The sequence below is a fragment of the Anolis carolinensis genome, chromosome 1 (assembly GCF_035594765.1).
Source record: "Anolis carolinensis isolate JA03-04 chromosome 1, rAnoCar3.1.pri, whole genome shotgun sequence".
In the NCBI taxonomy this organism is placed as follows: domain Eukaryota; kingdom Metazoa; phylum Chordata; class Lepidosauria; order Squamata; family Dactyloidae; genus Anolis; species Anolis carolinensis.
The window spans coordinates 103268439-103295513 of NC_085841.1; the positions used below are offsets into that span (position 1 = coordinate 103268439).

The 27075-nt window shown below is 38.3% G+C and overlaps 1 protein-coding gene across 2 annotated transcripts in view; it reads left to right on the top strand.

Moving 5' to 3' along the window:
- prep (prolyl endopeptidase) overlaps positions 1 to 27075 on the top strand; it is a 100271-nt gene that overhangs the window by 24031 nt on the left and 49165 nt on the right. The window contains exons 7-10 of one of the 2 annotated variants that reach the window (XM_062980277.1): positions 95 to 142; positions 1741 to 1846; positions 15733 to 15924; positions 20860 to 21057. In XM_062980277.1, coding sequence (XP_062836347.1) covers positions 95 to 142; positions 1741 to 1846; positions 15733 to 15924; positions 20860 to 21057 — 544 coding nt within the window. The remainder of the gene's footprint in view (positions 1 to 94; positions 143 to 1740; positions 1847 to 15732; positions 15925 to 20859; positions 21058 to 27075) is intronic. The other variant, XM_003226940.4, reaches the window with a different exon arrangement.

Sequence of the window (27075 nt, forward strand, 5' to 3'; positions counted from 1 at the left end):
TTATAATTGGGTCAAGGGTTAAGCCAGCAGCGGAGCCTGGAGGCTACAGTGTGTTTTCTTTTCCAAAACCTCCCTCCTCCCCTTCTCTTCCCAGGCTGAGAGAGAGAGACAAGAAGGGAATGTTTTCAAAAGGGAAAGAAGAGTGAGTAAGAGAAGCCCTTGGAAGCCAGGAAGAAGAAAAAGATTGCTTGGCTGGAAGGGGGAAGAAAAAGAGAGACTCTTGCAAATTTCCAGGATTTATTTCTACTACTACTACTACTACTACTACTATTATTGCAAGAACTGTTTGAGTCAAAACGAAGGAGGGACAGGAGATATATTTCTTTTTCTCCTTGTTTGTATGGCTGTCTTTCAAATCCAGCCAATTTCCTGAATTTTCAGAGGAGAAAAAAAATCGAAACTAGGAATATTCCTTTAAGTTATTGTTGATACCATATTGCTTTTGTTGACCTTCCTTTTTAACTTACAGAGCTAGTTTACAGTTTTCTTTGAAATATGGTAAATATTCAAAAACATTTAACCTACTGATGCCTCAATTAATGTAATTTTATTGGCATCTATTTTTATTTTGAAATTTACCAGTAGCAGCTGCATTTCCCACCCTCGGCTTATACTCAAGTCAGTAAGTTTTCCCATTTTTTTATGGTAAAATTAGGTGCCTCGGCTTATATTTGGATCGGCTTATACTTGAGTATATATGGTAGGTTCATTTTATAGCGATTATAAGAGGTGGAGGGAGAGCTTTAAATTCCTTGCTTTCCCGGGTTTTCCCTCTAAGCTTCAAAGGAAGATTTTGTTAAAAGGACTATAACGAAGAAGGAGGAGGAGGAGAGGATTAGACTTGCATAGTTTTCCAATAGACCTCACAACCTCTGAAGATGCCTGTGGGCGAAACATCAGGAGAGAATGCGTCTGGAACATGGCCATACAGCCCGGAAAACTGACAGCAACCCAATAATAGTTTTATTTGTTACCTGCCTCTCCTCATTGCTTGAGGTAGTACACAACACAGTTAAAACACATCACTATAAAATGCATTAGTGAAAAATACATATATTAAAATACATGCTACAAAGATTAAAATCCAGTACTAATAGAATGCAAATTTGAAATTCATGGCTTAGAAGTGACTGGGTGAAGACTACACTCCCATGCACACAAACGCACACATCTGTTGAAGTTCATAATGATCATTCTCCCCGCACTATTCTCACTTTATATTTGCTTAAGAAAGAAGTGGAACAAATTTCAAACAGAATTTTAAAACATCCGTACTTTGCTGATCTTTGAAGAGTCTGCATGGAGTGATTGTAATTAATTTAGGATGCTTTTCTGTAGAGTGATTATTTTCAGTAAAAATTTGTCAGTATAATTTTTGACATGGATTACTGTCACTTTGCATTTAGCACAACAATTTCAGTTGGTCATCACTGTCCATAACATAGTGGCTGTTTTTTTCTCTGCCCCAAGCTGCTTTTGATTGCAGATAACTTTGTTTTATCAGAATATTCTTTGGAATGGACTTTGAATGACAGACGACCCACTCAATTCTTGTAAATCAAATATAAATCCCATCAGTAATCATCAGTGTTCAGTACTTTGATGTGACACACCTGTCTAATGATTTTTGCTTGCAAAATGGTTTTTTGAGAAAATGGGAAAATATATTTGAGTAACATGAATATCTTTTTTGTTTGGGAGACCTCATTATTCATGCTGTGCCAATTTTATATATTTTAGATATCTGATGATGGGCAGTATGCTTTGCTATCTATACGGGAAGGATGTGATCCAGTAAACAGGCTGTGGTATTGTAATCTTCAGAAGGAATCAAATGGCATAACAGGTAATGTACTTTGCTCAATTTTGTAAGGGCTGATTTTTGATGAAAATGTTCTAAATTTATTTATGATAGTAAAGTCTGCTTTGTGCTTATACTCCTCAAACACTGATGTGCTTCTGGCTACAATTTGTTTTCCCCAATCCTTCTATCAGGGGGTGCTAAATGGAGTGAAGGGGAAACAGGTAAATTTGTCCAGTAAATTGAATTTGTGGCTTTTGTCTCAAGCTTAGTTATGTTCTGGATTGTCACTATAAATCTCAAAACCCTTGAAGGGAAAATATGCACATAGCAGCATTCTAATCTGCCTGGTTTTCGGTTTGTTCATTGTTGGAAATTGCAGCTCTGAAAGACTTTGCACTGCACATTTTTATCACGGCAGTGTTCAAAAATCTTTTAATTATAATCCATAAGGGGGCGTTCATAATAAAGAAATTTTAGATAGCTTGTGTATCAAATGTTTTATTAGTGTGTATGTATGTGTGTATATGTACTATCAAGGTACCTTCAGTCAATACGAACCAGAATCTGGGCATGGGTGGCAAATAAAACATAACTGAGGGTGTGTTACACTGTAGAATGAATGCAGTTTGATGCCACTTTAACTGCCACGGCTCAATGCTGTAGAATACTGGAAGTTGCAGATTGATAAAGCACCAGCACTGTTTGGCAGACAAGTTTAAAGTCCTTATAAAATAAACTATCAGGATTCCATGGCTTTGAGAAACAGCAGTAAGTGTTGCCAAACTGCATTAATTCTATGATGTAGATTCTCCCAGTTTGGATATCCTAAACACCTGTTTCTGTTTGTTGTATCATAAACACCGTTTTGAGACACACACACACACACACACACACACATAGACACATGATGTGTATGTGTGCAGTTTGGACCCAAAACATGATTTTACATTGTGAGATGTGGTTAGAATTGCTTGCATGCTGTGGTTTTCCATATGCCCTTTACAAGTGAAATAACAGCTGTAACTGTTGTCTGTGGATTTAGCTACACAAAGCTGTAATTAGCTCAAACAATGGCTTGTAGGCATACAACAAAAACAAACCACTTACAGACCTTCTGCAGATGGCATCCTCCACCTTGCAAGTCATAAATTGGTTTGGATATCCTTGTAAAATGAAATAGATAGATATGACTTATCACAATTGATTTCATGTGAACAATTATTATTTTTAATAAATAGCATTTGGTTTTGCAAAGTCAGGATAATATAGTGATTTGAGCATTTGACTATGACTCTGAATGCCAGGGTTCAAATCCCTGCTCAGTCATGGAAACCCTCTGAGTGATCTTGGGGAAGTCCCCTATGAACTGTCCCCTATGAACCCACCCGGTCGCTGAGATCTTCCGGGGAGGCCCTCCTCTCGCTTCCGCCCTCCTCACAACTGCGTTTGGTGGGGACGAGAGAGAGGGCCTTCTCGGCTGTGGCCCCCCGACTCTGGAACTCCCTCCCCAGGGAGATTAGGTTGGCTCCCTCTCTATCTTCCTTCAGGAAACAACTGAAGACTTGGATGTTTCAGCAGGCTTTCGGAGATACAGTCATTAATTAATCAGCCCCAGAGGGTTTTTAATAATCTATCCTGTATTTATTACGGTCTTGCCTTTTATGTTTTTTTAATGTAATTTTTTTATCCTGTTTTGTTGTTTTAATTGATATATTGCATTACTGTTTTATCTGTTTTATATTGTGATTGTATTATGTTGTTTATATTTTGTCCTTGTGTTGTTTGGGCCTCTGCCCCATGTAAGCCGCCCCGAGTCCCCATGGGGAGATGGTGGCGGGGTATAAATAAAGTTTTATTATTATTATTATTATTATTATTATTATTATTATTATTATTATTATTATTATTATATCCTTCCAGTCTCAGAAAGTCAAAGGCAATTCCCCTCTGAACAAATCTTACCAAGAAAATCTCATTATAGGGTTTGCCGCAACTCAGAAATGACTGAATGCAAATACTACAATCTCTCCCCATTTCTATTATTCTGTTATATGTTCAACATGTCTTGCTGTGAATTGTATTCTCCCTTTTTTGTTGTTATGCCCAAAGCATTCATTTGAAATTATCTTTGATTCAACGAGTCTTGAAGAAAATATGATACGAGTTGTAACCACCCTCTTTTCAGTGTAGTCTTTTTAGTGCAACAATAAGGAGGTAGAGCTGATAATGGTATACATGTCAGTGTTATAAAAGAGTATTGGAATTGACATGATCAACAGAAGTTTCTTCAGACAGTTACTTGCACCACCTTCATTAGTACATCTACAATCTTGGAGAGTACTAGCCAGGGGAAGTCCTACTGTTAGGAAGAAAGGATTACCTGATTTGGCCAATGACAAGGGAAGGAGTGTGAAGGCAGCAGAGGCATCTGTGTGCAAGTCTTAGCCATCAGAGAAGTATAAAAATTAAAGTAATAGCCAACAATTGTTTTATTTAATCACAAATTAACAAAATAAAATGGATCATTTGAACTGAAATTGTCTCATATAGAAACATGTTTTGATATACACATTTAACTAGGCAGTGAAAATACAGATCCTGCAGTGGTATATCATCAGAACTGGTGAGGCTCCTGTGTGCTTATTATATGAAGATGGCAGCTCCCATTGAAGGAAGGAATATATGTTGGATTTGAGTGTTGTATATGACTATAATGTGCATTGGAATTATTGTTGAATTTTATAGATTTCCTTCATACTCTGTAGTTCTTGGTATTTTGAGTGAATACAGCCTTGTCTTAAAGACCATTTCATTCATTCTCAAAGAGGAAATATTTCACTAAATTCTTATGCATTCCTCAGATTTCCTAATTTCAAGGTTTTCCACTTTTCTTTTTATTGTAAGATTGTGCTTGGTAACTAATTATTCTCTCTGCCCATTTTAATAAGTCATATTGGGGTAGATATCTGGTGGCTCTCAGGTGTTGGATTGCAACTAACATCAACACTAACAAACATAGCCAGTGATAAAGTGTGATGGGAGTTGAAGTCCAGGATCAACTGGAAGATTACGAGTTGGCTATACCAAGCTTGTATCCTGCTTATAACATTATAACTCCTTCCAAGGTCAATTGAAGCATGCAATATTAAATGTTGTAAACAATATTAAAAAATACTTCCAGTGGAACAATGAATTCTATTAAAAGAAAGATGGAATAGTCACAGGGAGCCCTCTCAGCCCAGTCATGGCAAGTTTCTACATGGAACACTTTGAGAAACAAGCCCTGGAAACAGCAACAAAAAGTCCAATATATGGTTCAGATATGTGGATGACATCTTCCCTATTTGGAGCCATGGAGAAAAAGAACTAAACAAGTTCCTGGACCACCTCAACAGCACCCACCCCAGCATCCAATTCACCATGGAAAAAGAAAACAAAGGAAACTTCCATTTCTAGATGTCCTAGTCATCTGCAAACCCAATCAACAATTGGGCCACACAGTTTACAGAAAACCTATACACAGATAGATTCCTACATAAAAACTCTAACCATCACCCAAGTCAAAAAATAAGCACAATTAAAGCCCTGTCAGACTGTGCAAAAAAGAATCTGCGAAGCCCACCTCCTCCAAGGGGAACTGAACCACCTCTACTGGGCTGTCCAGGCCAATGGATACCCCATCTCAGACATTAGAAGAGCTGCAGAGCCAAGAACAAGCCATGAGAGAAAAGACAAAGATCCACCCAGAGGAAAAGTGTTCTTACCATATAGCAAGGAAACTGAACGCATAGGGGAGCTGATGAAGAAACACAACCTATAAACTATCTTACAGGCCCACTAAGAAAATCCAATAAATGCTACATTCAGCAAAGGACAAGAGGGATCTTCTCACCTCTGCAGGAGTCAACCATATACCATGCAGTTGTGGCAAGTCTACATAGGGACCACCAAATGCAGCATTGCCCAAACATGAATCTAGGAACGTGAAAGGCGCTGCAGACTAACTCAACCAGAGAAGTCAGCCATAGCAGAGCACTTGATAAACCAACCTGGACACAGAATATTATTTGAGAACACTGAAATGCTGGACCAACAAACACCATGTCAGACTACACAGAGAAGCCACTGAAATCCACAAGCACATGGACAATTTCAACAGAAAGGAGGAAACTATGAAAATGAACAAAATCTGGCTACTAGTATTAAAAAAAACTCTAAAATTAGGACAAGTGTGATAAGAACCCCACATAGAAAACAGAGGAATTCCAGATGTGAATCAATCAGGGCCAGCTAACACCTCCCAACAAAGGATTCCCCCAGGCAGTAAGTAGCCAGAACTTGAAGCTGAAAGTCTATTCAGTGCTAATCAAGGTGGCCAATTGAAACATTCATACCTTCCTCAAACATCAAGAGTTCTTTCTCCCAACCTGACCATTCCACAGATATATAAACCCCACTTGATTAGTTTCCAATATACCTCATTACCTCGGAGGATGCCTGCCATAGATGCAGGCAAAACGTCAGGAGAGAATGCTTCTGAAACATGGCCATGGCAGCCCGGAAAACTCACAGCAACCCAGTATTTTAAAATTACAAATCCCTAAGGCTCCTGCCTAAAGGCCATTGGATGATAATAGCTATAGAAGCAAAGAGAGCACGTTGGAGCAGGCTGAGCAGATGATCTGCTTTATCTGTGCCCCCCCCCCCCCCAAAGATTAGGCTGTGATTCAATTGAATTTTAGAAAAAAAATAACCGCTCAACCATTGCAAAGAATTCTCATTAGAATACTATGTCTGGTGTGTTGAACTTGTCTGCAGCTTTTGACTTCTGCTATTCCTACTTGTAACCTATCACATCTCTACATTCAGTGTAGATTGTCACAAGCCTTGTATAGCATGCTTGCCTGCATTGTAGAACTGTCTTATCTCTTTTGCTTTTTAAAATTGTAAATGAAGGGAAAGATGTCCATCACTAAATCTTCTAGACAAGTGTGACATGTTATTAGTTCTACTGTCAAGAAAGCAGCTGTGCCTTGTCCCTTCACTGATCCTTGATTCTCTTAGTATCGGTGAATTTGTCTGAAGTTAACTCATTCTGTTACTAGGAGAAATAGATTTGACTCCCAAGATTTAGGTGTGTACTAATATCCTTTACTCTCAGTCACATTGTGGTGAAATACAGTCTTGGCTTTGTTTTTGTTTTTTCAGTCTAGTTATTTCTATATAGGATGTTTGAAAATGGTTGCCTATTAGATCTCTCAACTGGATTTTACTGTGAGATGTAGAGAGTGAAGATTAATTCTGTGATTCTATTCTATTGTATCTGATCTCACAAATACTGAAGCTGCACTGGGCATGTTTATAATTAATGCTGCTGCACTGCATGTATTTCTTGAGAGGACAATTCCATACTCAGCTGAAATCTTCCTTTTGGTATGGTGAAGAAGGGTTTGGCATATCTTTTTTCTCACTCTGCCAATAAGTTTTGGAACTCTTGGAGTTTCTTACATTTTATCATATGCTTTTTAGTAATCATTCAGCCCGCAGTATGTCTGCCATAATAGCCAGTTTGGTGGATACTGATTAAAAACTCCATTTTTCAAGCATATGCAGCATATATACCTGTGAGGAATGGTATCAGCAGAAATATAATTGGCCAATATTTTAGATCAACTGGTAATTAGCTACATACTTACACAGCTAAGTGGTGTGTCCTGGTCTGACCCCACCCACATCTTCACACGCTGGGCAGCAGCCACTGCAAGTAACAGTAATCGGTTCTCCTGTCAACTGGTATGCATCCAACCTATGTGCCCAACCTTTCCAAATGATCTCTGGCATGATAGCCAGAAGCAGAATCCCTATTATAGTTCCTCCTCAGCCCATTGATCATTTGCAGGATGGGGTGGAAACATCAGTCTGATTTCATCCTAGTCAACAGAACAGACCCAAATAGCTCTCACCAGTTCCTGCCCATTAAGCTAGGCTTGAGAGACTTTCACAATTCCTACATATTTCTTGCATAGTTGAATATCTAGGGATTGTAAATACAAATCAGTTATGATTGTGTAACTTTGGGTTAGATATTTGTAACTGCAATTGCGAGTTCCAGACAACTTTGTTGCTACATTTATATAGTGCCTGTAATTTAAGAGGTAAGCAAAGTGTCACCTAAGTGTTTTCAAACTGTACCTTGAAATCTACTGCTGCTGGGATTTGCAATCCAACAACCTCTGGAGGGCAGCTCTTTGCCTACTAATGTAACCATATGGACACATGCATACATGTCTCTGATTTTTGGCCTCCTTTCCAGTGAAAGGTCCTAATTGTAATAAACTATTTTTCATGGAATGGTCTCTGCCTTTCCTCCCTCTCATAATACATTGTATCTTGGCAATGTTCTGAATTAAGATACCTGGGGAACCATTTATGCTATCAGACAGGAGAGCAGTCTTGTCTTGTTAACTTTTTGAGAATTTGTTCCCCAGAGGCTCTCTTATTCCTGTTGCTCAGCGGTGGCATGACTGTGAAATGCCAACAGAGCAGAGAAAGGAAACTATGCTCCAGTATGTGGAATATATCTCATGGACATCTTACATCGCAGTATAATTCGGTTGCATTTTTTTAAAGCATGCCTTTAAAAACCATTCCTTTTGCACAAGACTGATCTAGCAATTGGATTCTCTAATTGTAGGAATCTCTGGGGTGTGTGTGATAGAGGCTTTTGGGGAAGGATAGGGAAGTGGTTCTCAGCCTTTAGTTATGGTGGTATCACAATATTATAATTGTATAGTGTGAAAGGACCCTTAGTTAAAATATTCACATATTCTAAATACTAGGAGATGCAAAAACAGGAAAAAAATCTTGGTTGTTATGACTATATTGAACTGGACACAACCATGTTTAACCTTAGGGGAAGATGTCAAACCAGATAATTATCTGTATGGTGATAGACCTTTTCTCTTTGCAGCAGTTGAAGTAGCAGATTAAGCAGCTATGGCTTCCTTCACTCATTTATTTTTTGGTTCTCTTGTCTGGTTCCTGCCCAGCCTGCTGTGGGAATAGACAGAAGAAACTGGGCCAAGAAAACAGGGATATGCCCAGTCATAGCATCTTTGTCTTTGTCAGTTTAAAAAGCACATCACAAATCTCCAGGCAGCAACTAGGCAGCCCTTGCAGCCAAATATTTGCTATTTTCCTTTGGATGGCCCAGCATCATAGTCCAACATGACAAATAAACTGATGTTTGTTTCCTAAAAATAAACTCCTGTTCTTCTGGCATCAATTGGAAAGTAAGTCTGTATATCTGAATTTCTGGAAAGTTAGCTGACAGTTGTTAATAAATTCACTGTAACTTTTAACAAGATCTAAAAGTATTAAATAGCATCAAAGAAAAACATTGGTTTCAAAGCAATAACAAGTAGTTATTTCTCATAACCCAAGAGGAGAAGAAAATGACTGAAGGTTGACATGCCACAATTTTGTCTGGAGAGACTACAGCAAGAAAAATTGTATGGGTTACAAACTGCATTTGTTTGGTCATTGACTAATTTCAGTGTGATTCAAGAAGTTAAGCTAATGTGCTCTGTTTGAATTCAGAACCACAATTTTGGGATATAAATCACAAGCTCACTGAACAAGTCTGAGATCAATTCTATGACAGGAGGTGGAGAAAATCAAAGCCCATTTCTAACCCCTTGGTGTATTCCGAATTAGCCATTCTGTGCTTAGCAAGGAAAGCAACTAAGGGTGCATTTACACTGTAGAATTAATGCACTTTGGCCCTACTGGTTCAATGCTATGGAATCCTGGGATTTGTTGTTTAATGAGGTACCAGCAGTCTTCGGCAGAGACTGCCAAGACCTTGCAAAACTACATCTCCCATGATTCCATATATTTTAGCCACGGCAGTGGCTGCATTATTTCTACAGTGTAGATGAAGTCTCATTTAGCCCCTAAAATGGTGAAAACTATAGCCACAGTGTCTCTTTGAGTCCTTCTGTTTTTCTGTTCTACATGATGGGAAGATTTTTTGTTCTTCTCTTTGGTCTGTCAGATTAACTGTGTGATGATGGAATGTGATCTAGTCCTCCTCTGCCTAGGAGACATTCTACTACATAGTCTCTCTTCTTACCCTAGGTCTAGATGGCATTCCTCACCAATATCTGCTGGGTTGTAACTTCTGAACGGCTTCATAGTGTTTAACCCTACCCTGGCAGAAGCCCACTCCATCCAAGTGAAACCCTTGCCATTTTACACTTTTTTCTGGATGGGAGGGGAGTTCAAATAGAGATAGGGGAAATCTGTGTATTTCACTTTCTCTCTCAATAAAATCTTGCAAATGTTTGTAAATGGTCCTAAAAATGAAACTGAAAGTAATTCCTCATTGATCCTGGTTAGAGAAACAATTGTTGTCCCATATCCCTATTTCTGTACATCTGTGGTGTACAACCAAGAAAGGGTAGTTTTGATTGTGCACTATGGTGGCTGTTCTGTAATAATAAACAAGAAAGATATTTTGTCAGGGTGAAGATAGGAAAGATATTCAGGAATTATCTTCTTCATTGTTCATTTGCTCCCTTCCACAAGAAAGGTGGATGCCATATAATGGAAGGACCTGTTTCTGCTATGCTGTCGTTGTTTGATAGCTTTTTGCCTTGAAGCACACAGTGGAAAATTTGTGTGGCTGGAAGGTTGTGGTGGTTGTGTGCCTTCAAGTAATTTCTAATTTATGGCAATCCTAAGGCAGGCTAGGAGTCCCGGGTGGTGCAGCGTGTTAAAGCGTTGAGCTACTGAACTTGCAGACCGAAAGGTTGCAGGTTCAAATTCGGGGAGTGGAGTGAGCGCCCGCTGTTAGCTCCAGCTTCTGCCAACCTAGCAGTTCGAAAACATGCAAATGTGAGTAGATCAATAGGTACCGCTCTGGCAGGAAGGTAATAGCGCTCCATACAGTCATGCCAGCCACATGACCTTGGAGGTGACTACGGACAATGCCGGCTCTTCGGCTTAGAAATGGAGATGAGCACCAACCCCCAGAGTCGGACACAACTGGACTTAATGTCAGGGGAAAACCTTTACCTTAAGAAAGACTATCCAGTGTTCAAACCACTATACCAGAATCTGCCAGCTAGCATGGCCTTAGGCTAAATGGCTGTATTACCTGTGAGATTCTGAAAGTTGTAGCCTCTACAGGTAATCCTGCTTCTCTATATAATAGCATATCAAGCTAGAATGAAGAAGGTAGCTTAGTTTGCATGAAGCTGTCCTTGGCTATTGCATGCTGACAAAATCTGTTTCTGTCATTTGTTTCTTTATCCCCCTCCACTAGTATCCCACCCATACAGAAATAAAATGATATAATTATCTCTAGATTATTCTTATGTAGAGCCTTATGAAGCAGGAACAGATGACCTTCACATTTCTTACTGTTTTTGAAATCATGTTATACGAAGGCACAATTATTCAGTTGTCAATGCCTACTCATGCCTGAATCTGAACAAACAAAATACATTCACCTATCCATCTCCCTCTCACTACTAGCTTTTAAAGCAATTATCATGACAGGATTATTTCAACCCCTTGACTGTGGAAGAGAAAGGCCTTGGGCTTGTTTTCCCTCCTTTTAACAGTGTTGGTTCATCAGTCACTAGATCATAAAACTCAGCTTTGAAGTGATTTTTACTCTGATAAATGCGTATCACTTAATATTTGCTCTTTAGAAGGTAAGTGACAGTCATTCCTTCTTCCACTGTATTGAAGGCAGAAGATGACTAGTTCAGAATTTTTCAGGTTTTAAATTATTTTTGGCATAACAAAGAGAAGGAAATAAATGGGTTGGTTTTGTTCATTTTGAAGACTCTGCATTTGACATTAAACAGAATGCAATGCTTTTGACACGAAATAAATACATTAAACAGAATGGTTAGAATACTGTTGCAATATAAGTTTTCCCACCTATAGTGTCAGCCAGGATGCACAATTGCAGAGGTTTCCAAAAGATACTACATCCAAAAAGATTGAAAAATGAGTTATAGGTGGCAGCACATTGTTGGCTAGGAATAGAACAGTGGTTCTCATCCTGGGGTCCCCAGATGTTTTTGGTCTACAACTCCCAGAAATTGCAGCCAGTTTACAAGCTGTTAGGATTTCTGGGAGTTGAAGGCCAAAAACATCTGGGCACCCCCAGTTTGAGAACCACTGGCCTAGAATATTATGTACAGAGCAGAACTATCAAATGGTATCAAATCATATCAGTATAGGGCTCAGAAAATGGATTTTTATAGTAAAGGAACGCATGTCCTTATCCAGCATTTTTTTTATTCCTGTAAAATTTGTTTATATTGATTTGGTACCTTTTAGAAATGAGTTCCACAATTTCATTCCCATCTCTTAATCCTACTTTTCTTTTTTTCTATTTGAGCTGAGATTATTCAGTATTTTGTGGTTGAATAATATATTGGTTTTTCCGAAGTAAAATGAAACCGTCTCCACCTATGCTTTGCCCCATATTCGGCACTTGCCATCTGAGTTCACTTTTAAGGGAATTGATCTGCCAGCATAAGGTATAAGAAGTGACAGTTTTTGGTATAAAAACCTGTGAAGAACTACTGATTGTTCTGGTTGTAGATTTGGAAATGCTGTCCAAAGGCTAATGATTGCTTAGCCAAAATGCCTACATCTCCTGCAGCATTTATTAATGTAATTTTCACCATTAAGGTTTTGAAAGTGTGATCTTGAGAGGACTACCTCTTGGATGTGCAATGTGGCTAATACTTGGGCTTTGTGATACTAGTTTTCAGACTTACAAGGTTCAGCTTTCCTAAAAGTAGAGGCTAGAGTGGCGGGTGGAGGGTTGGAATCCTCTCTTGGCTGTGAATCAGATCTTCAATGAATGTCGTTCATATAAAATTAAAATTAAACCTCAGCACACAGACTTGTAGGTGTTGGGTTGGAAGGGTTGTAACCTCTCTCTGGGAATATGGTGAACAAGTAGTCAGTCAGTCAGTCATCTGAATTACGTGCTGGAATGGTACAGCTCAAAACCAGATTTGTCAGTACCAGCTTTGCTACATTTTCGCCTATGGCTCAAAATCACTGTTGCATGCAGGGATTTGATAAAGGTTCTATATATGACAATTCGTCCATCTTATGCTTACTCCATAATATAATGTGGGGAGTCTTTCAAAACATTGCCTTTTTGAACTAAACAAGTATTGCCCTTTTTTTTCCTAATAGGCGCAATACAACTTGAATTAATTTGTGTTTGAAATCTACATTTTTATCTGAATATCAGTAATGCAAATGCAACTGGAATTCTCTTCTAGATATGTTAATCTGTTGCCATTTATCTTTCATGAAAACCAGGAAAAGTTTGTCCTTCTCTCTCCCTTTTATCTCTTTTGTTTAAGCACTGATTCTGCTCTACCATTGAATTGCTGGTTTTATTTTGATATGCTATTTTATTGAATTTAATCTGAAATGAGTTTTTAGGTAGCCTCAAGGACTCTTAATCTGAAGTGTAAAGTAGATAATATTATTAAATTGGCTATTCTAACACCTCTATTTCTGTTGTGCCTGAGAAATATATATATTCCTCTGATAAAGTCATATTGCATATCTGATCAATTGACTTTGAACTTAAAAAAAAAAGTTGGATACAAATGAAAAAGCTAACATTTCCCGAGTCACATTACACGCTTTCCTGGTTCATATTGACATTTCAGTTAATTCCTCATATAAAAACAACAGACAGAAAATTTGAACACGTGACATCTGTTGTCTACAGAACCAAAAGTTTTCAACCCAAAAGGATTGCTATCTTAAATCTTACTTCCTCCTGTGAAATCCAAGAAGACTATATCTGCATCACTAAAGCTGTTAAAAATCAAAGTAGATAGCAGCATGTTTTTGTACACTATTTTCTTAGAACATCCTTCCTTAAAGGATAAGATCCTAAGCACACTTAGGGTAATTATTTATTATTATTTACTTGAATTTTATCCCATCTTTCTCCTAGGTGGCTAACAAAAAGTATAAAATGATGCTCATAAAAACCAATGGAAATACATTAAAATGTAAATATAATTTTTTTAAATGGTGATTTTATTAAAAACATTAAATATTTAAAATATTAAAATGTATTAACATTTATCTCTGAGTGTACACTAAGGTGTAAGTAACTTTGAATTCGCAAGTAAAGTGCTGCTCTGCAAAGCACTCATTTACAAAAAGGGCTTCTTTAACTGCAGTTATATTATCAGCAGGTTGTGCTGGCGTTCCATCTTATGTCTGTTTTTAGGTAATTAGTGTAACTGAACATTAGCCTTTTTCACAATAAAAATGAAGTGACAGACATACAAGAAATGGATAAATTAACATTTTTACTGAAAGAATCCAGAGGAAAAAGTATCAAGGAAACAAATTGGGAAAAATTTAGAAACTACTTATCAAAGTAAAAACAAAAAGAATGACTATTACAACCTTACTAAACTTACTGATATGGAAGCAATTGGAAGACTCTTACCATACCCTCCCTCCATTTCCCCACCCTCTACCCCCCACCCCTTCCTTTATTTTCCCAACTTCCTCACACCCTTCCCCACCCTTACCTCACCGATTCCCCCTTCCTTCCCCGATCCCCGCCCAGAATATCCCCCCCTTTCTTTTTAGCCTATGTAATTGAGAAATCTTTAATAAAAATTATTTTTTAAAAAATGAAGTGGGTGTGAAATATCTTGGAGCTCCGAGATCAGAAAAACTTTACAAGGAAGCCAAAAATCCTCTAAGCAACTAGAGAGTAAAGACAGATTGCAAATGTCTTTAATTATGGTGAATTAAAATTTATTTATTTATTTATTTAGAATATTTCTACCCCATCTTTCAGACTGCCCCTGAAAACATGCCCTAACGCATCTTTTGGAGCAAAAATTTATATAAGACCCTGTCTTTTTTTTAGGGGGGAAAGGATATATCTACATATATTGGATTCAGTATCTTAAGGGCACCACATCCTACCTGACCATGGAAGCTAAGCCTGGGTTAGTACTTGTGATGGAGCCTGCCAACATAAACCATGTGCTGTAGGCTATATTTCAGAAGAAGGAACTGGCAAAATCACCTCTGAGTATTGCATGCCGAAGAAAACCCTGTGAAGAATTCATATGGGCTCCATAGTTTGACAGACAACTTAAAGACATGCATATACAGATACAGGGCTGGGCTGTAGCATAGCTGGTAAATCACCAGCAGTAATAAGATCTCTGGCGTGGGCTGGTCCATGAGGTCACGAAGAGTTGGAAGCGACTGAACAAATAAACAACAATAACAACAAGATGTACCAACTAAAAGGTGGCCAGTTCGGAGCCCGGTCGGGGGTGAGCACTCGACCGTCAACCCCAGCTCACTGTTTACCTAAGCAGTTCGAAAACAGCTTAGGGCTGTAAGTAGAGAAATTAGGTGCTGCAAATTGCGGGAGAGGTATTTTATGACACCATAAAGAACAAGACCAGAAATGCGTTGATCAAGAGAAAGGTGGACGGAGGAAGTCCTGATGGCTCGTTGTCATAGAGAATGGAGCAACAGAAGCCCCCGTGACTGAATCCGAGCTCAACCTCCAAGGCACCAAAAAACAACTTCAAAACAACATACCTCCTTCTGTCAGTCTGTTCTGTCCTGTTTGTCCAAACGGCATTAAATGTTTGCCATGTATGTGTACTGTGATCCGCTCTGAGTCCCCTTGGGGAGATAGGATGAAATATAAATAAAGTGTTATTATTATTACATAATCAATATTTTTAGACTCATACTAGTCCTCATTGTAGGTGAAACAGAGGTGTATATTTCTTAAGAATGTATATTTTCTTGTGAATGTACATTTTCTGTGGAATATAAGAATTTATGTTTTCTTCTCTTTTTTAATTATAATGTAGGAATTCTGAAGTGGGTGAAACTGATAGACAACTTCGATGCAGAATATGAATATGTCACCAATGAGGGAACCACCTTTACTTTCAAAACAAACCGTCATGCTCCAAACTATCGGTTAATTAACATTGATTTTAGTGATCCAGAGGAAGCCAAGTGGAAAGTGCTGGTTCCTGAACATGGGAAGGATGTTCTAGGTAAGAATATGAAAGGATAATAATGTGGGAGAGAAAGGAGACTGCATTTGCAAAGGATTGTGATCCTAAATGAGAAAGACTTAAGTTGATCAGCCTGCAGGAACAAAGTCTGTATAAGAAACATTTCAAAAGCCAAATAACCTATTATACATACACAGTTGTTCCGTAATGACTACTATATGAAAACAGATGAGTAATGTGCAATGATTTTGTTTTTTGAAGGGCAGATATATCTTTTGAGGGTGAAGATGACTCTAAAACTCTTCCTTTCCAAATAGTTGTTTAAATGTATGACTATCAGGAAGAAATATATACATATATATAAAGTTGTATTAACCCTTTGAAAAAGAAAAATTCTAGAAGCCTGTATTCCAGTAGAACCATAGAAATGGTAACAATCATTTGATTGCAGTCCCAGGGAGAACTTGTCACTTCGAAAGAAATCTTGTCTTAATGCTAAAAAATCAACCTGCCATTGTGTCTTACTGCTTTAGTCACTTCCAAGATTTGGTTAGGAAAGAGAATTATAGTAGAAGGTGGTTAATAATGTATTTCTCCAAAAGCTTTGCAGTCAAGTTAATTTTTCATTTCGCCTGATATAACGATGACATCTTAATGAAATGTCTTATGCAAAAACAAGGCATAAGAATTCAAATGTTATATAGTTACTATGTAGGTAGTGGTTAGTTCTTCATTGCAAGATGCATCCAGATTATTCATAGCGTAATTATTACATACTTCTTTCTTTATTCAATGATCTGAGGCAGCATTTTATTTTATTTTCTCTTAAACATATAAGTCATGTGCTGGTATAAGAAAATTTCTATTGCAGTGAAGATATATAGTACAAATGTTTTGGGTTACAATGATGTTTTAACCTTTTCTTATATATAATTTGCTGCATGAATATTAGCCTTTCCAATTGTGGATACTAGTCTTGTGCATTTGTATGGAATCGCTAACCATTTCTATTTGTCCCATTTGTATGGCCCTGTTTCTGTCTGCTGCTTACAAAAACAAATGAGCTTTTCTGTCCAAGGTGCGAAAAAAAAATTTCGGGCCTTCAGCGGCAAAGTGCTAGGGCTTGCCAGGCCTACATCTGAGCATGCTTGGCTGTAGACCCTGCCTGCCAGACATTTCATTAATGAGCATCAAGCGCTTGACGCTCAACTGTAGGCCCTGCAAGCCAGGCCCACAAGCATCAAGCGCCCACACTTGACTTACAGCCAAGTGCTGAAAATCAGCCAACCAAACAGCTACCGTTCTCCCCCCTCCTTCCCCCCTCCTTCCCCCCCCCCCCCCCCATTTCACTGTTCCTTTCGTTCTGGAGGGGATTGTAATGTTCTGTGCCATCGGAATGGACAGAACAATACAAAACCACGAAAGAAACGGATGAAACAGATTTTGGGCCCAACTATAGTGGATACCCATCTGAAGTTCGTATCTAAGGATTTTTTGCTTCAAGGTAAACCCCATTGAGTTTGATCAGAGTGTGCTGTATTCCAAGTCACTGTTCAACACCAAACTTGGAAAATGTTCCCCTTTTCTTTAACCTACAGCTGACGTAGTCCAAAAAGGGCTCTTTCCAAACTCATATTTCTCTAAGTATGATTAGAGTAGCAGATGTAGCCCATGACCCAAGTAAAGCCAGTATCTATGAAATCGCATTTAAAACAGTAAGACTGGAGTGAGACATAACTAACTTCTTCCATTGAGTTAAACAGAACATGTAGTTCTAATAAGGATATTCAGTAAAACATCCCCTTACTAATTGGGCTTTTAAGAATATCTCCCTCTGGTCATGAAGGGCTTTTTGTTGGGAAAAGAAAAGATGGGAAGTTATTTTTATTCCTCTTTAATCCATTTGTCAGTTATGGTTGGGACAGTAGAATAACAGCAGAAGAAAATGAAATCAAGAGAAGTCTCTCTCTCTCTCTCTCTCTCTCTCTCTCTCTCTCTCACACACACACACACACACACACACACACACACACACACACACATATACTTTACATGAGCAGCAGGCTACAGTTAGGTCCAACTGTTATGGTCAAAGTAGACATTAAAGGAAATGTGTAGTTCCTCAAATGAACCTCCTTGATAAAGAGCCGTCATGTTAATTCAACAGTAAAACTCTTTTATCATTCTCGATTAGAATGGTCTGTTGGCTCCTTTGACATTGAAATGGCAAGAATGAATGTCCGTTTTTTTTGTCTTAGCTCACTTATTTTTTTCAGGTCCAAAGCATGAGAGTTGAGTTAGAAAGAGAGCTTCATGCAGTTTTCAGTAAAAATTAGAAATCATGTGACTCCGTCTGTCACCATTGGCTGTGGTAGATAAGGGTACTAACAGTTGTGGTTCAATAGCAACGTGTCTTCTGACTTGTTGCTAGCTTCACTAGAAGCACATATGATATCTAAACCTTTGTTTAGAAAGAAAACATTGTTATTTGGCTGTTTTAGACATTTTCACAAATCTGTTGTGCTGTGTTTACAGCGGACTCTGTAGAAGTTGTTTCAGCTATACTTTATATAAAGGACTAGCTGTGCCCGGCCACGTGTTGCTGTGGCGAAGTATGGTGGTATGAGAAATCAAGTATTGAGGAATTGGTGGTAGTTAAGGTCAAGGGTAAAGGTTTTCCCCAGACATTAAGTCCAGTCGTGTCTTACTCTGGAGGTTGGTGCTCATCTCCATTTCTAAGCCGAAGAGCCGGCGTTGTCCGTAGACTCCTCCAAAGTCATGTGGGATGACTGCATGGAGCGGCATTACCTTCCCGCCGGAGCAGTACCTATTGATGCACTCACATTTGCATGTTTTTGAACTTCTGGGTTGGCAGAAGCTGGGGCTAACAGTGGGGGCTCTCTCCGCTCCCCCAATTCAAACCTGTGGCCTTTCGGTCCAGAAGTTCAGCAGCTCAGCGCTTTAACACGCTGCGCCATCAGGGGATATTATTTCCTAAAGGTTGTGAATATACAATATTTCTGATTGGTTTTTTTTTTTGTTTGTTGGAGGCAAGTATGAATGCTGCAATTAGGAAAAATGATTAGGATGTAATGGCCTTGCAGCTTTAAAGCCTGGCTGTTTCCTCCCTGAGTGAATTTTTTTGTTGGGAGGTGTTAGCTGGCCCTGATTGTTTCCTGTCTGGAATTCCCTTGTTTTCAGAGTGGTGTTGTTTGCGATATTTTATGTGCTTCTACTGTCTGTGGCCCTGAGAAAACAGAGGATTTTCCAGACTTTGATGATAGGAATACTTTGTTGGGAGGTGTTAGCTGGCCCTGATTGTTTCCTGTCTGGAATACCTTTGTTTTCAGAGTGGTGTTGTTTGCGATATTTTATGTGCTTCTGCTGTCTGTGGCCCTGAGAAAACAGGATTTTCCAGACTTTGATGATGGGAATACTTTGTTGGGAGGTGTTAGCTGGCCCTGATTGTTTCCTGTGTGGAATTCCCCTGTTTATTTACTGTCCTGGTTTTAGAGATTATATTGTTCTGCATTATTCTATCCCAGTAATTATTTCATATTAAAGAAGAATCTCACTTATCCAACATTCGCTTATACAATGTTCTGGATTATCCAACGCAGTCTGCCTTTTCATAATCAATGCTTTTGTAGCCAGTGTTTTAAATTCATTGTGATATTTTAGTGGTAAATTTGTAAATACAGTACAGTAGAGTCTCACTTATCCAACATAAACGGGCCGGCAGAACGTTGGATAAGCGAATATGTTGGATAAGAGGAATTAAGGATAACCCTATTAAACATCAAATTAAGTTATGATTTTACAAATTAAGCACCAAAACATCATGTTAGACAACAAATTTGTCAGAAAAAGTAGTTCAGTACACAGTAATGCTATATAGTAATTACTGTATTTATTAATTTAGCACCAAAATATCACGATATATTGAAAGCATTGACTACAAAAATGCGTTGGATAATCCAGAACGTTGGATAAGCGAGTGTTGGATAAGTGAGACTCTACTGTAAATACTACATAGCATTACTGCGCATGGAACTACTTTTTCTGTCAAATTTGTTGTATAATATGATGTTTTGGTGCTTAATTTGTATAACGATTACCTAATTTGATGTTTAATTGGCTTTTCCTGAATCCCTTCTTATTATCCAACATATTCACTTATCCTGCCGGCCTGTTTACGTTGGATAAGTGAGACTCTACTGTATATTTCTAATCTTATATTATCTGCTCAGAACTGGATTATATGAGGCCCCTTCTTCGCAGCTGTATAAAATGCACACTGAAGTGGATTATATGGTAGTGCGGAGTCAAGATAATCCAGTGCAAAGCAGATAATATAAGATTATAAGTGGGTTATATAGCTGTGTGGAAGGGCCTTGAGTCTACACTGCCATATAATCCAGTGCAAATTAGATAATCTGTGGAAGAAGTCTAAGTGAGGCCTAAATGTGCCTGTCCCCTAAATGAAACCTGGCTGTCCCTTGGTTGCTAGGCAACCAAGTGGGCAGAGATTAGCCCTCTAAACTGGCAGCAATTGGATAAAAAAAATTATTGCTCTCCCTCTAATTAGGACTTTATTTTTCTTTTCTCTTTGTTGTATCAACCTTGAGGCGTGGATGATGGGTTGTGTTGTCAAATTTTGAGGTTGGGGGGCCTGTACTTTTGTTGTTTTGTGAATTGCCGTGATGCCATCACTCTTTTATATATATAGATAATTAGTCTGTTTACCAAACCTTGAAAGACTGATTTGTCATTAGTAAATGTTTGATTTTTTATAACTATTTTATATATTTATATACCCAGGGTCGCATAAAAAAATCTCAGTTTGAAAGGGATTGTGAGCGGAAAGGTTTAATAAGCCATTATCTTGATCATGACTCAAGTCCTACATTTTTAAAAAGTGATATTCCTTTTAAACCAATGTTTTGAATGTGGCTTTTTTCCATCCAATCACAGAATGGGTAGCTTGTGTAAGATCGAACTTCCTAGTGTTGTGTTATCTCCATGATGTGAAGAATGTTCTCCAGCTTCATGACCTAGCAACTGGTTCTCATCTCAAGACTTTTCCATTGGATGTCGGCAGCATTGTAGGTTATAGCGGTCAAAAGAAAGATACTGAAATATTTTATCAGTTTACTTCCTTCTTATCACCAGGTAAGATATTATTTTTTGCATTTTGAAGCCTTTATACAATATATTGTCTGAAGTCTTGATGGATATTGTGGCAGCATAACTCTGGATATACTTCTGTAAAAAGGTATCCAGTACTTCCTTACAAAATTCTGAATGTATCAGCAGAATGGAATTAATTTGTGTACATTTGCACAATTCTTCCTCTCTCCCACAAGTCTCGGAGATCTTAGCCATACTTTCTGCATATGTTTTTCCCTGTCTGTTTACGTGCTTGTTAAACATAAGGTCGCCAGCATCTGTCTGTGTAATCCATAGATGAACATGTTATATGTGGATAGGTGTCTGTACAGAATATTGTAAACATATTTTTTTAAATATAATATCAGCTTTAGAAAGTATGTAACATCCCTTTAGCAGATATGTTAATGTTTAGGAAGTCTGAATGACTTGTGAAAAGACCTATATAAATCTCTTGAGTGCTGCAGCAAGAGTGACTGTCTAAGGCAGTAATAATTTGTGCTTTGCCTTGCCAAAGCTATCTACCATCACATAAATATTTCCCTGATTAATGCCTTATGTAACTTTTACTTTTGAGATGTTTCTTTTCAACAGGTATGCCTGGTGACTCTTCCTTTCCCCCATTTTTTCTAACCAATTGACAATACTAGCTGGGTTTTCCCCTAACATTAAGTCCAGTCGAGTCCGACTCTGGGGGTTGGTGCTCATCTCCATTTATAAGCCGAAGAGCTGGCGTTGTCAGTAGACACCTCCAAGGTCATGTGGCCGGCATGACTGCATGGAGCACTGTTAGCTTCCCGCCCAAGTGGTACCTATTGATCTACTCACATTTGCATGTTTTCGAACTGCTAGGTTGGCAGAAGCTGAGGATAACAATGGTCGCTCACTCTGCCTCCCGGATTCGAACCTGCGACCTTTCGGTCCACAAGCTTTAACATGCTGTGCTCCCTAGCTGGATACCTTAGAGGTGGAAAAATGAAGATAATTTTCTTTTAAAAAAACAAATAAAAAACAACCCACTAACCTTCCTGCTTAACATTTTGTAATAAAGTAGGTATTTTGACATACGGAACAGGGAAGCAGTATAGTTCAGTGAAACAAACAGCAGGCTTTTATGTGCTTAATAAAATCCTATCATTCCATTTTATTTGGATTTTATTGTATGAAATTTTAATGCAGTCCTGAGTGCCACGGAATGTACAAAATGAGCTTATTAAGAAGAAAGGTTCAAATTTTTCTTGACATTATATTTTCTGAATTCCAGAAGATTTGTTTCTGTGCAGAACTACACAAACAAGCCATTCTTCCCATTTAAATTAGCACTTCAAAGTTTTGAAACTGCATTAATACAGGTTGCCAATGCCATGAAGGCCTAATTCTGGGATGGCATTATTCATTCAGCCTTCATCTCCAACATCCCATCACCTTCTAAAATTACCTTTGTTTGGATGATAATTCCAAGAATCTGAAACTTTTTCAAGCTCTTTTTTCATGTCAGAAGCAACTTGAGAAATTGCAAGCTGCTTCTGGTGTGAGACAATTGACCATCTGCGAGGACATTGCCCAGGGGATGCCTGGATGTTTGATGTTTTATCATCCTTTTGGGAGGCTTCTCTCATGTTCCCGCATGGGGAGCTGGAGCTGGCAGAGGGAGCTCACCCACCCTTTTCGGATCTGAACCGCTGATCTAGCGGTCAGCAGTCCTGCCAGTACAAAGGTTTAACCCACTTCGCCACCGGGGGCTCCTTTCCAGCTCATGACTTGCAGGGTAAGACCATAAGGTCTGTTTCTGAATAAGGATTCTACTCATATTTAGCTGAATAGAAATTGAATTCTTATTTGAACCTGTCTGCTGCATGTGACCAGCCTGGGAAATAAAATGTCAGAACTTGGTATCTCTGAATCATTTACTAAGAGGCCACCCTTATCTCATGCTGAGCAATGCATGAAGAGAGCTTCTATTTCTGCTGAATATTATTTTGTCAGCAGAAAGTCATTTGCCTTTCAGTGATTCACAGTTCCTCAACTTTGTACAAATGCTTATCTAATAAACTTTGAGGACCCATATCAAAATGTCCTGAGGGTGACTGGGTAATTACTGAAAAATGCTTCTGATGCCAAAGAGGGAGAAGGAGAAGCCGTACAACGAGATAAAATCACACTCACTTTCCAGGTAGCCAATTAAACTTTGTGTGAAGCTATTGTCCGTTTTTTGCAGAAAGAAATGTATTTCTGAGCCTAGCCTTTGAAAGCTCCTGGCTTTTGCTATTAAAACCAATCCATAATTTACATTTTCCAAAGCTGAGTAGTAAGTAATGAGTTCTATAGTTCCAGGTGTTGTAGTAGTAGTGTGCTTTAAAGGCCCCATCCACACTGCAATATAATGAAGTTTCATAATGTAGTTGGTAGTGTAGATGGGGCCTATGACTTGCCCAAGGTCATTCAATGTATTTTCATGGCGGAGGGTGGCTTTGAACTCTGGTTTTCAGCGTTGTAGTTCAATGATCAAACCACGTCAACCTTTTCTAGCAGCATTAAAAAATCTACTGTATTCTTTTAGTCTGCAATTAAGAGTAGTTAATGCAATAGAGTCTGAACAGCAGTTTGCAATGTACTTCAGAGAGCAAGCCGATATAAAAATGACAACATCCTTTCTTCTTCTGGTGCAGCAGGACAACAAATGTGTTTCTTCTTGATAGACTCATGCTGTGGTTCCTTTTCTTGTGTTCCTAAGTAAGGAAAAAAGAAAGTGCTCTTAGGCAGATGGGTGCTGACAGCATTTGCAACATAGTATGTTCTACTGGCTCTACTCATCTCTCTCACACACACAGTTTTCCTTGGCAGGTACTGCAGTAGTACATCTCCATACTCACAGAGGCGTTACAAGCTGTATAATTAGAACTGTTTGCTGTTGTGTTGCATAATGTTTGCTTACAAAGCAATTTAAACTGCCTTGAAGACTGGGAAAGCTAGGTATTGTTTAAAAACAAATAATGATAAAGCCTTCTTGGGATCTTACAGTTGACCATGAAGACAGTTCTTCTAATAAGAACTCTAAATGTGGAAATGTCTGAATTTCTTGACTAGAGTGAGCCTTTTGTGTATAGTTTGCTATTTTGATAGAAAATGTGTGTCATCATGTTTTATTAGGTAGACAACTCTTTCTTAAAATGATATTGGACTTAGGCAAAATCTTCAAAGTTAATGAGGCATAAAATCCAAATGTGCCAATACGAATGAATTTGTGTTTAAAGGGCAAGCACAAGCAGCTGTGAAGGTAGGAAATATAAGCATTGGAGAGGACCTGACAATGTTAGCAGATACCACTTAATGAAAGCTATTTCCCCCATCATTACTGTTCTGTGGTACCTACTAAAGTAATTCATATCATGAATTCATTTCTCCGTCTTGCATGATCCCTGGTGTACTCTAGACTCAGAGAAATAAAAATTTATGGATGAGGTGAAAGAGAATAGCATGTATACTGATGTTTTAAGCAAACATGCATGTAGAAGCTGATTCTTTAAAAAAATAATTAAAAGGTATATTTCAATGAGTTAGGGAGATTGTTCTTATCTGATGGTGGAGAATGGGAAATACAAATGTAATTGTGGAAGTTCCATTCAAAACCCTTCAAAACCCCACTGAATGTTAACATTGTTTACATTTTCCCATAATAAGTGTTTTACTTTGAAGTGTTTCGCCATTTTTGTGTTACATTGCAACTTTAAATTGCTGAAATAGCAATACAATTGTAACCCAAAGGTTGTTCAAGCTTGTAATGGGGTTAGGTTTAAGCACACTCTTCTACTGATAGCAGAAATACCCTTCTGGCAGCAGAATTGTCTGAAATTATTTGCATAGTTACAGCGGCATGCTGCTCAGTCGTTTAGTTGTCTCCGACTCTTTGTGACCTCATGGACCAGTCCACGCCAGAGCTCCCTGTCGGCCGTCACCGCCCCCAGTTCCTTCAAGGTCAAGCCAGTCACTTCAAGAATATTGTCCATCCATCTTGCCCTTGGTCGGCCTCTCTTCCTTTTTCCTTCCATTTTCCCCAGCATCGTGATCTTTTCCAAGCTTTCCTGTCTCCTCATGATGTGACCAAAATACTTCAACTTTGCCTCTAATATCCTTCCCTCCAGTGAGCAGCCGGGCATTATTTCCTGGAGGATGGACTGGTTGGATCTTCTTGCGGTCCAAGGCACTCTCAGGATTTTCCTCCAACACCACAGTTCAAAAGCGTCTATCTTCCTTCGCTCAGCCTTCCTTATGGCCCAGCTCTCGCATCCATAGGTTACTATGGGGCATACCATTGCTTTGACTATGCGGTAAAGCAGCATGGCTTTACTAAATGTGCAGGAAGAATAATCTTCATGCTGCTGTTCTGCTGTTTATGTAAAAGTTATAACAAGATGATTGTGAAGAAAGTGTGCTATATACTTTCTGGCTGTATATAAGGGACACCTTTTTGCTACATCATTGTATATAATTGAATTCGAGCATCCACATATTTTGGTATCCACAGCAGGGCAGAGGGCAGGATAAACCAAGAGCCCACTATATACCATTAACTAACCTGAAACAAAAACGAAGTTGGAGGCTTGGAAGTATAACTGTAATTATTTTAAACAGTTCCATCTAAGGTAATGTTCATTTTGATATGAATACATCTGTAATATTGTTCAGTTGTATTGGTAACTCAGATTGCCCAATGGAAAAAGGAGAAGCAACTCACAATGTAGAAGTTACCGTGTCAACAAATTGGCAAACAAGTCTACTCGTGTATAATAGAGTACATTCATTGAAATTGTTAGCTTATTATTTCTCCTGTTGAATTGTGTGTTTTTTCTTAAAATGCTATTAATAAGTAAAATCAGCAGCAATTTTTTTTCTTACTCTCAAAGGCTTATTCCTTCCTTCTGGTAAATTCTGTTGCACATAAACAGTGTACAGTATATAGATTTAGGAGCCTTGAAATCAAACATAATTTACATCCAGTAGAAACTAATGTCTTTAGCAATTCTGAAATTGCTAAAAAAGGAAGAGTTAAGAGCCTAAGATTATGTGTGGCACGCATGATCCCAAGAAAGTATGTAAGGATTTAGTGAGGCATTTTTGGATAGTAATTCTCAAAGGGTGAGAAATCTGTGTGCATCACTTTGAATGTACTGTTCAACAGCATGACGAATTTAGTAACTGAAAAGTTTTTTTCTTCTTCTGATTGAATCTGATATATTTTGATGAGCCATTTTATGATGCATATAACAAAGTACATTTTATTCATTTTAATGTTAAGAAAAATGAAAGGTACTTAGCTTATTCAAATTAATGTGCAATATCACTAAACATGCCATTAACCAAGGTGGAAAAACAACTAGGTATCCTGGAATTGCCTTGAATATAATTTTCTTACATTCAACATTGCAGGAGACTGACATGAGTAACTGTATTATTTGTGCAATGAATGAATGTCCCTGAGAGAAGAGATGGCCTTTGTTTTTCTTGTTTTGGAATGAAACAATGCCATGTGAAATAGGAAGGTTTTGACCATAGGGTTTTTTTTGCAGAGAATGAAGATAGCAATTCCTTGAGAAAAAGAAAAAGAAAAGGAAGAACTTTTCATGGTGTATTTTCATTCATTTGGAAGGTGTCCAGTGCTAGCTTTTATATACAGGGTATAAAATAAATCATTTTATTGCTTCTCAAAGGCCATTGTGGTGTGAAGCCTTGCATGATGAACGGTGTTATTACTCCATAGTAAGAATAAAGAGTTGTTCACGAAGCTCATTTCAAACAGAAGCAAGAGTGGTAACATATTTAAATAGATGCTGCACTGCATCTTTCTTGATAGTTTCAACCAGTCTAAAGGGGAAGAAATGAAAATACTTTAAACTAGTTATCAAAATATATGAAATGAAATACGTTTGGGAAGGCAGTATGATATAATGGTTTATGAACTGGAGTAGGACTCTGTGAAACCAGGATTCGAATTCCCACATGACCATGGAAACCCATTGGATG